At 39.7% G+C, this 14963-nt stretch overlaps 1 protein-coding gene across 3 annotated transcripts; it reads right to left on the bottom strand.

Moving 5' to 3' along the window:
• Positions 1-2678: 2678 nt before the first annotated feature.
• LOC122652915 (E3 ubiquitin-protein ligase At1g63170-like) lies at positions 2679-14651 on the bottom strand. Of its 3 annotated transcripts, none has more exons than XM_043846800.1 (5): positions 14467-14651; positions 12505-13318; positions 4344-4487; positions 3958-4252; positions 2679-3052 (listed from the first exon to the last, which is right to left on the bottom strand). In XM_043846800.1, exons 2-5 carry the CDS (start codon positions 13158-13160, stop codon positions 2804-2806), a joined length of 1344 nt encoding a protein of 447 aa, XP_043702735.1. In that variant the 5' UTR covers positions 13161-13318; positions 14467-14651; the 3' UTR covers positions 2679-2803. The 3 variants fall into 3 exon arrangements, with proteins under 3 accessions (XP_043702735.1, XP_043702736.1, XP_043702734.1); XM_043846801.1 differs by having other exon boundaries at positions 12505-13160; XM_043846799.1 differs by lacking the exon at positions 14467-14651 and adding an exon at positions 14014-14277 and having other exon boundaries at positions 12505-13160.
• Between the last annotated feature and the right edge of the window lie 312 nt (positions 14652-14963).

The following is a 14963-nucleotide window of genomic DNA, read 5'->3' as shown; positions in this document are numbered from 1 at the left end:
GATAAGGGATATGACCGGTTCAAAAGTCCAAAGTGATTTTATGATGGGTAGCACAAGAGTCGACCTATGGGATATGGTTAATGGGACGGTCAGCTACCACCAATGAGAAAAGGTTCAAGGAGTCTCGACTCCACCTCTACTCAGTAGCGCGGTTCATTAGACCTAGTGTAGGTTCAAGTCCGGAAGACACCTACAACGATGTGTCCTATAGTGTCTAATTCATCACAAAGATGTGTGTCTCGTGTCGTTTTGAAACTTGTGGGGGATTGTTAGATTTAAAATATATTTTATTTTATTTTAAGTTTCAAAATTTTTTGATTGCTTTGTTATGGTGTGGGACCCATGTGATCAAAGAAGTAATTCCAAAGGTTGTAACATTCTATGGGTACCCTAAAGTCTATTCATGGTCACTATCATGAGTGGGAAGGTGGGTCAAGGATATTGAATGAGATTGATTTCTCAATTCATGGCCATAGGTGATGTCTCTCCCTTTATGGGTATTAAGGCCTTTATGGTCCTTAGTGGAGAATGACCATTTTATGGGGTTTTAAGGCCTTTATGGTCTTAGTGGAGAATGAATGAATTTTAAGGTCATTCATGACCCTTAGTGGGGAATGACCATGAATTTGGAATTAACCTCCAATTCATGTCCATATTCATGCCCATAAATCTTATTCTTCAATTTGGTCATAAGTGGATGGTTATTCTTGAGAATTCCAAGGGAATGCAAGGATTAGTCTTGGGCCTATATAAACCCAACCAATTGCTTTGTAAGAGACATCTTTGGATACATGTTCATGCCCATACTTAGCAATCACTAGGAGTATTATTCTCTCTCTCTCTCTCTTTTCTTCTAAGTGTGTTAGAGGGTTGCTGTGTTGAAGCTCTTGGCTCCTTCAAGGGACTAGAAGAACTGCTTCATCTTCTAGTTGGAGGTTGTTTTATCTTGGGGTAGTGGTGCAGAACACTCCTTGGCAGTAGGAGGCATCAATTACCTTAAAGGCAGCACCACAAGTGTGACTCAACCTCAAGCTTGTTCAAGTTGTTGCGGGTGTGGTTCTACATCAAATTCAAGCTTTGGTCTTCTCATTTCAGCCAAAGGTCAAGCCTAGTTTCTACTGCTTAATCTATTGTATTGCAATTCGTGTTGTTTCAATTATTTGTAAGGAATTGTAATACAATTACCCAACAATAATTTCATGGAAAATCCTTAAACAATCCCTGACCCTGGAATGAAGGATCTTATGGACATTCATTCTGTTATTGAATGGGGAATGCTAAAAGATTAATGGATTCTCTGGTAATTGTACAGATAGGGAGGAGTGAAGAGGATCTTAAGAGAAAATTGGCCAACAAAGTGGTTTTTACCATTCCCCTGTCTCAATCAATGCTTGCACCAGTTCAATGTTGCTTATACTGCTGTAACAATTTTTTAGGGATCTATGAGATTCTTGATTTTCCAAATATCATATGAATCTCCCCCAGTCTGATATTTTTGCAACAAAGTGGTTGGAAGATCAATAGGTATAGAAAATTGAGAGTGTTGCATTATCTCTTTAATAGCGGTAAGAATCTGCTTTTTGAAACAAAGTCTTAACTGCAGTAGATGTATATATCATGTTCGGCATATCTATGTGAAGGATTCAAGACATTACTAGTTGGACTCAACAAAATGCCTTTCGTTTTTGTGGGTCGGGTAGGGGTTAGGTCCATTGGGATAGGTGTGGAGCCAAGGTTTCAAGAATCGGTATCAGAGATCATCCTCCACATCCTTGTACTGAAAAACCCTTAAAGGCATCAAAACACCAAATCTAAGATCGATCCAGACTGATTCCAATTTTAGGGCCGATTCAGAGTTTCAGACCCATCTAGGCAGAATCCACGGGTATTGATCCGGATCCCAACTCCATGTTTTTAAACCCTGGGTGGAGCAGGAGTTGGGGATGTAATTAGGATTTAACCATGATTTTAGATATCGTAACAAGGGAGGGCAAAATGATCCAAAAAACCCATATCGGTATTTTGTGAGGGCAAAACAGTCTGATCTGGCCGATCTATATCAGTATCGGCTACCGGTACCCATGCCAATATCGTGCACTAAAATCCTGGCTTTGACTCGCACTCCACAAGCTAATCTTGGCCATAGTTCCCGACCTGATCTCCAACCATACAGTTCTGGTTTTTTTAAGTTTCATAGAGAGATCCTGCAGAAACGGGAATCTAAACTAACTAAAAAGTGCAAATCCAAAAAAGGTGCTGGTCCAGTCCAGTTTAAAAAACCATGATCCTAGCAAAATTCAACTGTTCCAATTGATCACCAGCAGGAAAAGCACATAATATTGGGTCTTCAGTACAAGATTTTCTGATTTTCCATGGCAACAAACACATTAGAAGGATACCTGCCCAATGTTATAGAACTTGCAGTCCTGCAGGTAAACACAATTCTGTCCCAGGACTGGCGGGCCAAGTAAATGATACTCATAATTCCAAATCTCTATTGTTCCACTATATTTTAGATCTCAGTTTCATCACAGTGAGAAGTGAGAAAATGCTTGCCTGCTATCCAAGATGCAAGGAATTGCCTCACCTTTCAGTCACAAACTCACAAAGGCTACTAAATACATACATTGATTTCATTGAACGGGATCTACTAGAGTCTACAACCTCTCTCAAATTAACAGATGCAAAGGAATGAAATTGGCATTGGATGAACTCAGGGTATAGTCCTCTACTTATATATATAAACAACTCAAGCTAGCAACACAAGTCCATATATAATTTGTATACTTGGGAGCCAGCCCAATCAAAAACTAGCCCTCCCATACGCATGCACACCAGTTGATGCAGTGATCATCAGCCTTCTCTCACGTCGATTGGAGTTTGCTGCAGAAGGTGAGGCACCACTGTTCTCACCCACCTCACACTTGCAGAGAGGACACAATGCATTGATCTTCAGCCACTTATCCACACACTCCATGTGGAAGAAATGGGAACACGGCAGCTCCCTCAGCTCATCATTGTCAGCATATTTTGCCAAGCAAATGCAGCAGACCTGCAACAGGGTAAAAAATGCATTGTTAATAAAAAATAAAAAACTGATCATTTGGTTTCAAGATGTCACTTAACCCCAACTCCACCCCCAAAAGTGAGCACATGAGAACAGGTGCCTATGCCCAAAAACATGTGAGTTATGGCCAAAAGTAAAATAATGGACAGATTGTGCCATCAGATCAGTAACAATCTTGACAACTCAACTCAGCCTCATCCTACATGGGATCTGCACCAAACCTGTTGGACCATGAGGAACATAACCAGAGAAAAATGAGAATGGTAAATGACTTCCACAAGAAAAATACACTTGCAGAGGTTCATAAAACACTTTTTAGATGATAATCATTCAGTAAAAGAATTTTGCAGGTGTATGGAAAACAACACTACCATCTTTCCATCCACAGGGAAAAGAAAAAAGTGGGGGAGGATAAAAAGAAAATGGCACTACTCACACAACGTATCCTACTGAGATCCAAGATCAAAATTGAATTGGTGGTGTGACATGGTCAGCACCCCAGTATGGATGACAAGCAACATACTGTGAACCTATGATTAGTGAAAGACTAATCTGTCAGCTGCAATAGACATCATCAAACTTTCCAAATAAATCGGTCAAGCAGAAACTCGAAACCACCCATAATGTGAAACTATTATTAGTTAAAGACTATAATTAATGACTGACTCATGCAAAGTTCTTGGGCCAAAGGTTGGAAAAGAGCATCCTCTGTCTCCATTAAAGGTGTTTCATCAATTGGAAGAATGAAGGTCAACAGGCACATATGCCAGATCTGCCTTGGAAAGGTGAAAACCATGACACAAATTTAACACCACAATTCCTTTGTTGTCATATGCTATGGACTCCAGAAATAGAAGCACAAATGCATCTCTAGAAGAAAGAAAACTTACCGCATCTTCACCTGAAATTATACGCTCCTTATCTGTTCCAGCTGCCAAGACCCCACCATCACCCACCCCTTCTGAATTGAATTCCCGGTCATTGCTATTTCCATTTTTCTTTGACTTGAACTTGTAGGTTGGAAGAGCATTAATGGAATCTGGAGAGGCTCCTCTTGTTTGAGTCAGATCCTCTTGGAAGCCTAAAACAGAAATTATGCAAGGCAAGCAGCAGCAGATTGTTGCGCATAGAATGAAAGGCATGGCATACCCAATACAGCTAAAAGTAAGAAACACCATACATAACCTGCAAGAAGGCCAGGAGCCAGGTTAATTTGGTTAACTACTTGTAAATTGGGTTTCAAGCGAAGGAGATTTTGAAGCCATTTGATCATTACCTGTACAAGATGGGAGAGTCAGAAGAAGAGGAGTGCCCCCCAAAGATCCAAACATTGCCGACTACAAACCACACTGCAAAGAAGCAATCTAAGGCCATCTTGAAGTGGTCCACTAGCGCATGGAGCCTACCGGGTGCGAACCATCTTCCACATTATATCACACCATCAATATATCAGAGGTATCGTAGTTTAGGTTTGCAAACATCCAATTGTCCAAAAAGTTTAAAACAAAGAAATAAGACCAAATGTTCACTGTGCCGGGGGCGTAGGCTGCGCCCAGACATATGGGGATGGGCGAAATGACCACCCTGCCCCCCTGAATGGCCAGCCCATGTGTCTGGGCGCAGTCTGCACTGCGGCACAGAGAACATCAGCCCAAGAAAAAAATACCACAGAAGAAGTAGAAGGGATGACATTAGGAAGAAAGAATAACGAAATAATACGGAGTTTATAACATTAAAGAATATAAATACGCACAAAATCTAAATCCAGACATGAAGAACAGTAACTAGAACTGAAAAATACTTTACATGATACACAATCAGATTAATATCAGAAAGAGGAGAATATCAAAAAAGTTGACTCTTGTTGGTCAATAAGCTAACACTATAAGTCAATTCAAGTGAAGTGAGAAGAGTGGAGACAACAGCTGAGAGGCTGTCTTCTCAGGCATTATAATTGCACCAGATTTGAACTTCTACCATGTGAATTACAATCCTCAATCTGACTGAGTACATTGATGACTATGCTTTATCACCAGATCTGAGGTTCCTGACCCTCTATGTGAAAGATAACCCAAAACCTAACAACCACAATGAGTAAGAATATTTTTATAAGTTTATTCTTACCCGAACGAATTTCCAAAAAATCCAACAGAATGATAATCCTTAATTTGACGATTACTAATGACTGGAAATTCTGCCAAATTAATCCTACAACAAAAAAGTTAATAAAAAAATAAAAAAAATGGAAATTGGAAAGCTTATAAAAAAAAGTACAGTTGTTGCGGGAGAAAAGCCTTGAAAAAATCATAATTTTCTACTTATCATGTAAACTACATATAATCCCTCTTCTCTTGTGACATGATTAGTAAGTTGACCTTATTTAAAATTATTAGAAAAAAAAAAAAGTTAGAGTGCATAAATTTCTGTCCCTTTCCATTCATTTCCCTCCCCCCCCCCCCCCTCTCTTTAACTACCCCCTGGGGGTTTGTGGTGAAGAACCCCCTTCACTACTCACAACATTTCCTCTTTTTCTCAGACCTTTACCTTTGTTTTTCATGAGAATACTAGAAGGGTTTTCTATTCTCTCCTTTTCCGATCAAAGCAGCTAATCAGTGCTTAATTGATATTTAGTCGATAACTGAAAAAAATGTGATGATGTTCGAAAATTAGGAGGATGTATCACATAGGTAGCAATGAAGACCATAAATACAAAATAAAGCATATGATATATGTATTAGACACTATCAAAAAGGGACCATTAGTATACCAAAGTAGACGAGAAAAGGAACTGAAGAATAATGACCTGGTTGGCTGAATTCCCACCATAAAAAAAGATAAAAGTCCTAACAAAATAACAAAGTCAAGAGCCCCAAATAGAAATCCCCCAAAAGTTGTCAATGCACCTAGCAACTTGACTCAAGTTGTCAAAAGGGAGCCTAGGAAACCAACTTGCTGGTAGTGCCATAGTGACGAATCCTGTATGTGTTCCTAAGAATAAGAAAAGGAATATGTCCATTTTTCGAGGTCTCAAAGGGGCATGGAAACACATAAGAAAAGAACTCTTGAATGGAAATGGAAAAGAGATGTCACTCCCGTTCCTTCGGAAATGGTAAGATCTTTGGTGCAAGAAGAAGGGGTTGATCCGTATCATCTTGACTTGGTTCTGCTTTCAAGGAATGAATGAGTTAGCCATCCCCCCAAATGACTAGGTGCTAGGTAAGGCTTTCAATACACTACCATAGATGCAACACATACACCAAAAAGAAAAATATATGAAACTTGTGGAAGTCTCTTTTCGTTTAGGCAAAGAGAAAAGGCATCTATTAAAACTTGAACTACTTTCTCATACCTCCGATAACTGATAGATTTTGTATTTCCCACAATTATTAGTCGTAAGAATGATGATTGTAACCTTATTGTAAGCATATAGATAGAAGCCTGTTAATATGTCACAGGTACTTCAAGGGGATCAATGGAACTGCCACAGAAAGGGAATTTTACGGCATTCTCTTGTTTGACTGGTGACATATTTAATTATAAGGAACATGTAAGGGTCATAGTGACGAGTAGAATCTTCATCATGTCTAGAACACTTTTGGCTAATTTATGTCTGAATTATCTTTGACTGCAGTGGGGTAAATAGTGTAAAAAAGGGCGCAAGGAACTAAAACTCATCTCAAGTACAGGTTTCGACCTGGCCAAATAGTGAGTTGGGTCGAGATCTTGACGAGTTGGGGTATTTTTTTTTCTTCAACTCGATGGCTAGTTTCGGTGGGTTTCAGACCTAGTTTGGTCATGAAAGTTGGTATACAACCTATTTAAACACAATGACACTATCAGATTTTGAAAAATTAAAGTCCAAATAGGAGTTTCAGTTAGTGGGAAATCAGGACAAACACTTACTTATGCCAGAAACCAGGACAGACACTTATTTATGCCTAATATCATTTAAGTAAATGTTTTTGTATTTATATTTCATTTACAAATACAAAACTCATAAATAAGCAAATAACCCCCTATTTGAATCCAATAAAAATAGTTAAAAAATCAAATTCCAAAAGAATAAAAAGTCAACCCCCCAGTTCAAGAACAAAAACTGGATTTTCGGCAGTAGGTGCAATTTTCAACTTTCTAATGCTAGGGGTTTTCTGAAATCTAAAAGTTCCATAAATCTTAATATGGTAAAACATTGCTAAAAACCAAAAGTGCGGTAAAATATAATTTGTTTTGATGCCCAAAAAATATTTTCATTCAGAGCGATTTTGACAACATTCATGCACGAAATTAAGTTTGACCGGTACATAACTTTTTCAATATAAATCAAATTTAAGCAATCTGGGATTTGTTGGAAAGCTTTGTTTTGTAAATGAAATACAAATACAAAAACATTTATTTAAATGATATTAGGCAACAATAAGTATCGTCCTTGTTTCTGGCATAAATAAGTGTTTGTATACCAAGGTTTGCATAAATAGGTGTCTGTCTACTAAAATTTCCCACCGAGATGACCAAAACCATGAGATCTCGCCAGATTCTGGAACTAATATACTTGATTTAGGGTCAAGTTCTTGACTTGACTCGAGATCTCGCCGAGATGGGGTAATATTGGGTATCACCTAAGTTCTCATCTCGAGCTCTCAAAATAGCGAGATATTCGTTGAGATCTCGCATGTTTTAGTTCCATGACAGGGCGTACCCAGTGCACAAGGCTCCCTCCACTGCAGGGTCTGGGGAGGGTCATAATGTACGCAACCTTACCCCTACTTTCGCAGAGAGGCTGTTTCCATACGCGAACCCATGACCACTTTATCACAATGGAGCAACCTTTACCGTTGCACCACGGCCCGCACTTAGTGGGTAAATAGTGTAAGTGACACAAATTGCGGTTTTCAGAATCATAGTCAACACAACCAAGTTGAGTTCACCTATAGTTTATGTCCTGGAGTTAATTTTAATGGTTTAGTGCAAGCTTTTCCAACTAGAATACTATAATAACAGGTCACAAGGCACAAGGCACAAGCTATGCGGTTAACTGCGGATAGGTAAGACAACTCTGATTTATCGAAAATACAAAAAGTCTATCTCTGACGGTGTAACGTATTTTCTCATTCAGCATTATATAATAGGGTAAAGTACACGTACCCCCCTATAATGCACCCAATATTCCTCGTACCCCCCTGAGCGGCTCAATATTCCACGTACCACCCCTGCTTTACACCCCAAATGGCAGATAGGTCCACACCAGGTATTAAATGCTATAAAATGACCAAACTACCCTTTCTTCTATTTTTTATAAAATTTGAAAAGACCTAATTGCCCTGACCAATTTACTAAAATTTAAAAAGACCAAAATGCCCTCATCTTCCCCAAATTATCCTCTTATTTTACATACCCACCACCGCCACCACCACCACCACCACAACGCCCCATTACCACCACCACAACGCCCCATTACCACCACCCACCATTAACACTATCACCAACCCAACCCCTTCATTCTTCTCGTTCTTCTCCCCCCCCTAACAAGTAAGTTCCGGAACCCCTCAAATCTTTCCACCCCATTTTCCTTTTTCCTCTTTCTTTTCCAAGTGCAACGCATCTCTCAAAATCTTTCCTTTCCATCCGTTTAGTTTCTTCAAGGTCACTGTACTCGAATTGTTGGATCTTGAGGGTTTATTCTCTGTGATTCTTCTTCTTGGGTTTGTGGGCAGAGTAGGTGGAGATGGAGCTTGTACTGGTGTTGGAATTGGAGGTTAAGACAGAAGATTCAGCTCTGCAGCTAAGATATCCCATCAATTTTGATTGAAGAAGACTGATGAGAAGTGAGAGATCACAAAATCAACAACATGCAAAAACTGTTTTTTCTTCAACCATGAAGCCTGCAACTCTGCGAGCTTTGAAGATGGATAATAACTAAGAAATAGAAAGCAATAAGAGAGGAGAGAGAGGAGAGACTTTTAAGTCTTTTGCAGGTGAAGATGTGAAATGGGATTGGAGATTTGGTTTCTTGGAAGATTGGAATAAATGGATACCATTAATCACGCCCACCAAATTGGATTTGAGGTATTATATGCCGATTAATGCTTAGATTGGTGAAAAATGTTCCAAGTACTTTTGTTTTTTTTGGGTAATCGTATTCGTTCCATGTTTAGATAAGAAATTTTTTCGACCCTCTGGTTTGGCCGCTGCTAAAGGCGGCAATGGGGTTTTGAAACCCTAAAATGGGTTTAGGGTTTCATGTTTTGGAGAAACGATCTAGGGAAGAAGATGGTTGGTGGTATTAATGGTGGTGGGTGGTGGTGGTGTTGGAGGTGGGGTTTCACAGTGGTGATGATGTTAATGGTGGTTGGTGGTGGTCGTATTGGGTATGTAAAAGAAGATAATGATTTGGGGAAGATAAGGGCATTTTGGTAATTTTAAATTTTAGAAAATAGGTCAGGGCAATTAGGTCTTTTCAAATTTTAGAAAAATAGAAGAAAGGGTACTTTGGTCATTTTTTAGCATTTAACACTTGGTGTGGACTTAAATGGCATTTGGGGTGGAATATTGAGGGGTGGTACGTGGAAGGTTGAGCCGCTTAGGGGGGTACGAGGAATATTGGGTGCATTATACGGGGGTATGTGTACTTTATCCTATATAATAACTAACCATAGCATCCTGGTGGGGAGCCGGTAGGGAAGAAGGGAATTTCAGAGTTGTAGGGGAAGGGGAAATCGCATAAGAAGAAAGAGGGAGGGGGGGAGAAGGAGAACGCACAAGCCACAGCCACACGGGCACTTCAAACTCAACTTTCCAATTCATTCTCAAATCTGCCCAATGAATTGGGTTACAAGATTATTTATAAAAATGAAATTAAGTTTCCTAATTGAAGTCTAAAACAGCAATGGAATTAAAATCTATCTCCTAATTACTTCCTAAAACTTAGACTGATAAAAATAAAAACTCAATAAAACAACAATTGGAAATTTACCTACATGTCTAATAGCTTCCCAAAATAAAAGATTATATATCTTTCCCAAATAAAATAAATCCTAGATATCCTACCGAACCAGAACAAGGTTGGGACCCGGTTCATCTTAGTTTGGGTCGGTCCAAGGTAGTGCACCCACATCGATTCCCCCAATGTTGAGAAAAACTCGACCTCGAGTTTGTAGAATGTGAGAAGCAACACCACTCGATCGGCATCCACAAACATCGGCTTTGATGGGGCAACGGATCTAGCGCATCTCATGATCAACCGGCACGATCTTCTGATTGTCGTTAGTAAACGACATCTCTTCGATGGGAATCTGATCGTGGGATTTTCACAACTGAAATTGGATCGTCGATCAATTCTTCAACAACCTTGAATCGTCACATTCGTTGGCCACCTCTGATCCGCTTTTGGAAGATTCTATCATGCTTGACACCTTATCATAGAAGGTGTTATTACTTTCGGCAAGCTCCCGAAAACCTATCTTCAAATCAAGAAATGTTGTTTGCAATTGACAAAAAACCATCTCTAATCGAAAGGAGTAAATCGTATTGATTAGCCTCATGATGTAGTGGGTTTATGTTAACAATGGCAGAATTGTAATTTATTGGACTGCAAAACTAATGAGAAGAAAAGAAGTGTGGTGTAACGTATGGGTGGGCAGGGATAAACTTGGAAGAATGAAAAATAAAAAGGATAAATTATAATAAGACTAAAGAGGGGGCAATTCTGGAATTTAAAAAAGAATAAGGAAATGAAATAACAAAAGAGTAAGGGGGTAGTCTTGGAATAAAAGAAAAATATCAGGCAAGTTAGAATTGGACTAAAAGGAGGGGCACTTTAGAAAGTAATAGAAAAAAACTAAAAGGGATAAATCGAGAAGAATGGGAAGGGGGTTTAAGTTGTCTCTAACCTTTGGAGAAAGAACCAGCAAGTCGACTAGGACCAGGAAATGTTGCGACTTCGAGGATCAGGGAATTGAGACTTCAACTGAAGAGGTGGTGGGAGCTTGACTCAGGTATGCAATTTTTTTTTTCCGGGGGAGGGGGGGGGCTCTAACTGTTGCTCTTTTCTTTTCTTTTCTTTTTTTGTTGCTGGCAGAAACATAGGGCGAGGGGGAGGGTTAGTGCTGTGAATCAAAGGGAGAGGGCCTTTTTTTTTATTCGACTTCTCAGTTTTTCAACAGAGTAGTTTTTTCTGGTGGAGACCTAGGGGGTATTCAGCGTGGGAAGAGAAAGGAGGTGGGTGTTGGGAGGGCTGTCAACTTTGCTGTTTCTTTGACAGAATAACCCCTGCTCGGCTGTTACAGCGAGGAAGATGGGGAGATGAAGGGCTGCAGTGAGGTTGCAGCACCAGGGAGGGAAGGGAGAGGGTTGCTAGAAGACTGGTAGAACAGGGAAGGAGAAGGAACCTTTGGCTCTAACACCAAATTGGTGGAGGGGAGGCTGGTAGCGAAGAAGGGGATTTCAGAGTTGTAGGGTAGAGGGGAAATCACATAAGAAGAAAAGAGCGGGGGGGGGGGCGGAGAGGAGATCGCACAAGTCACAGCCACACAGGGACTTCAAACTCAACTTTCAATTCATTCTCAAATCTGCCCAATGAATTGAGTTACAAGATTATTTATAAAAATGAAATCAAAGTTTCATAATTGAAGTCTAAAACCGCAATAGAATTAAAATTTATCTCCTAATTACTTCCTAAAACTTAGACTAATAAAAATAGAAACTCAATAAAACTCAAATTGGAAATTTCCCTACATGTCTAATTACTACCCAAAATAAAAGATTACATATCTTTCCCAAATAAATTAAGTCCTAAGTATCCTACTGAACCAGAACAAGGATGGGATCAGTTCATCTTGGTTTGGGTTCTCAAACAGGTTTAGGTCGGTCCAAGGAAGTGCACCTGCATCAATCCCATGATTAGAAAGGTTTGAATCATTTGGTGAACCTAAACCAACAGTGTCAGAGATACCCAACTTTGAACAGTCAAAGGCAATATGGTGTGACACTCCATTCTGTTTTCTTTTCCCCAAACAAAATCAAATGTCTGTTTATGCTAAGCCAGCAAACACCAGCAAAAAATATTGGAGTAATGTCACCAAGACACCCCCCAGGGGTGGGGGCACACTGTTGTGACAACGCCAGCATGCCTTGCTGTTCTGTGTGAGTCACACCCCAGACCTGGGAATCCTGCCTTCATCTCTACTTCTCTTAACAACTAACAACTGAAAATCTTATGATCAGACAGAGAGTACCACTTCCATGGAAAACTCGTGGATGAATTTCATTTGTCTTCTAAGCACAAGGCTATAACATTATAAAAGGATACCCATGCATCTTTGAAACATAGCATGAATTGCTTCACATTAGAACCAGATGCCACAATGGCAACAGCAACAATTTTCACTTGTACAAACAAAAACACACAAAAAGAAGAAATCATGAATCTTTCAAAGTAGTACCTCGTATTTTGGGAGGCTGTTACTGTGGTGTGTTGATCTTCACCTTCTGAGCCATGAGTAACTGAGATAGCAGTGTAAGAAGTAGGTTCTGATGGGACGCTGCTCTGAGAAGAGCCCTGGCTTGTGTGTGCTGAATCTTGTTCAGTGCCCTGGTTGTTGCGGTGACGGTAACGCCAACAAAGAAGGGGCAAGGTTGCAAGACATCCGGCTGCATAACCCAGAACCCACTCGAATAATGGAGCTTCTGGTTTCTCGTCTCTTGACAAAGATAAAACAACAATGGATGCAATAATCTGGCTTATGGTGACTACTAGCTCAATAGAAATCCACAAACCAGAATTCAATGGGCTCCTATGGCGACGGCCATACCCATCACCCCTTCTAATGAAAGAGTTCCTGGAGTTCGATCCATTCGAGGAAGATGAGGAAACTTGAGAAGGGGGGGCACGAGTGCTGCTTGAAGGTCTGTCTTCATGGTGCAGCATGTCAAGGGAAGGCAAAGGATCGCTGTGGGGAGAGCCAGATGAGGAGCCATCACCACCCTTCCCAATATCTATAACATGTTCTCTGTCGTTATTGTTGTCTGGACGCTCCATCAGCAAAGGTAATCGTAGAGTCTGGCCTTCACGATATGGTTCCAGCGAGGGAACAGCCATCTAAGTCCACCAGAAAAATTGGAATTAAACAAAGCATAGAATGTTAGTAGCATAGAATGTTAGTAATAGATTTCTGTCTTTCTAAAGCTCTTCAGCACTGCTCTACTCAAACTAATTTCAAACTTGTGATATAAGTTCATGGTCTCGTACTGAACAACCTGCATTTCAGCCAAAAAATTTGCAGGAGTAAACATTTTTTCTCTGTTAGATACAAGCTTCAACAAGATCATACATTTCCTTTTCCTTCAAGAAATAGAAATTCTGTATGGAGACAACCTACACATCAGGGTGTCCTTGGGACATAGAAAAACCCTTGAAAGAAACAAAAAATAGAGTCAATTACTCTCAGGAAAATGTTAAAGAACCATTGGATACAACAATAGACCTTAACTTTATAATAAGGCTACAATATGTGGTTACTTGGAACGGAATGGTTTCAATGAGCCTATCACAGCATCTGGGTGCGAATCTTCTTCAACAAAAACGACTGCTTTCAATTCATCATTAAAATTAAAATATGAATAAATAGTCAACAAGACTTCATTTCATTTAATCCTGAGGTGTCTTTATTTCTAGTTCTATTAATCAAATTATTATGAATCAAGGATCTATATGAGTCCATTAAAAAAATCAGCTTATTCATACAGATGCTCTGAGAATTCAAATTGAATGATTCCATTCTAAAGTAAATTATTATACCACCAGTTCATCGTTACAGTAGCAAGTTAATTAATCTCATAAAGTTGCAAATATCAGCCTAAAAAATAAATTACGGCTGCAAGAGAGGCCATACTCCGACAAAAGGAGGAACATAAATTGATCAAGAACACCACAAATTCAACAAAATCCAGACCTTCAACATGAACATAGTACAGCAACGAACAGATCTCCACGGACGCCCGACCCACCAACAAAATCAGTGGCCAGATGACCCAACCAAATGAAATTCAGACCTAATTCAAGCTCGTGGAAGAAACCTATATTCCAGTTTCAGCTCTTTCTTCCACACAAAAGATCAAAGGGAAACCCTCAAAATCGCAAGGCTTGACTGACTTTAAGAGCTTGAAGAGTTAATCGATCGGAAACTCGACACAATCAACCGATTCGAGCACCAAATTCAACCAAACACTCGAAGATGCAAGTAATAAACACAACCCAATTAGTGACAATAGAAGAAAAGAAAACCCTAGATGAAAACGAGGGTTTTGAATCCGATGGTTCAGGTAGAATTATAAATGAAATGAAAATAGGAAACAGAGAACAAAAAATGAGTTTAAAATGATTAAAGGCAGTAGTTGTCACTAACCAGTTGCCATTAAAGGGTCAGAAGAGAGGAGAATCGGATAGGCTCTTAAGTCTCACAACTTTCTTCCTTTCCGCCCTCTTTCCTCGCTCTCCCATTTTCAGAATTTGCATCACCTCTCATCTTCCATTACTTCACTGAGTCGTCTTAGAATGTGTGTGTGTGTGTGTGTTAGAGAGAGGGAGAGAGAGAATTTACCAAAAATAAAAGAGAGAGAGAGAGAGACTTTTCATTTATTTTGTTTTTCCATTTTCCATTTAACGATTACAAATTGGATTGAGCTCCTCTCCAGGGGCCCAGCACGCGGAGCATCCAGCTGTTGGATTGTGTGGCACACATCACTAGGCATGTGCCAAGATCCCTTGGATGTCCGATGGGCATTTCCTGGGCACTGAGCTCCCTGGAGAGGGGCCGGATCCTTAAAAATGTAGTACAAAAAATACAATACATCCCATAACATTATCTTAAATTATGAAGAAACGTATACCGTTAGATCCATA

This window comes from Telopea speciosissima, chromosome 2, assembly GCF_018873765.1.
Source record: "Telopea speciosissima isolate NSW1024214 ecotype Mountain lineage chromosome 2, Tspe_v1, whole genome shotgun sequence".
Classification (NCBI taxonomy): domain Eukaryota; kingdom Viridiplantae; phylum Streptophyta; class Magnoliopsida; order Proteales; family Proteaceae; genus Telopea; species Telopea speciosissima.
Note: the sequence above shows the minus strand (reverse complement) of the source record. Positions and strands in the feature narration are given on the sequence as shown.

Excerpts from the sequence above, each read along its gene's own strand:
- LOC122652915 (XM_043846799.1), bottom strand. Across the intron at positions 4,253-4,343 it reads GACTCTCCCATCTTGTACAG|GTTATGTATGGTGTTTCTTA; the intron begins GTAATGATCAAA and ends GCCTTCTTGCAG. Across the intron at positions 3,053-3,957 it reads TAATTTCAGGTGAAGATGCG|GTCTGCTGCATTTGCTTGGC; the intron begins GTAAGTTTTCTT and ends ACCCTGTTGCAG.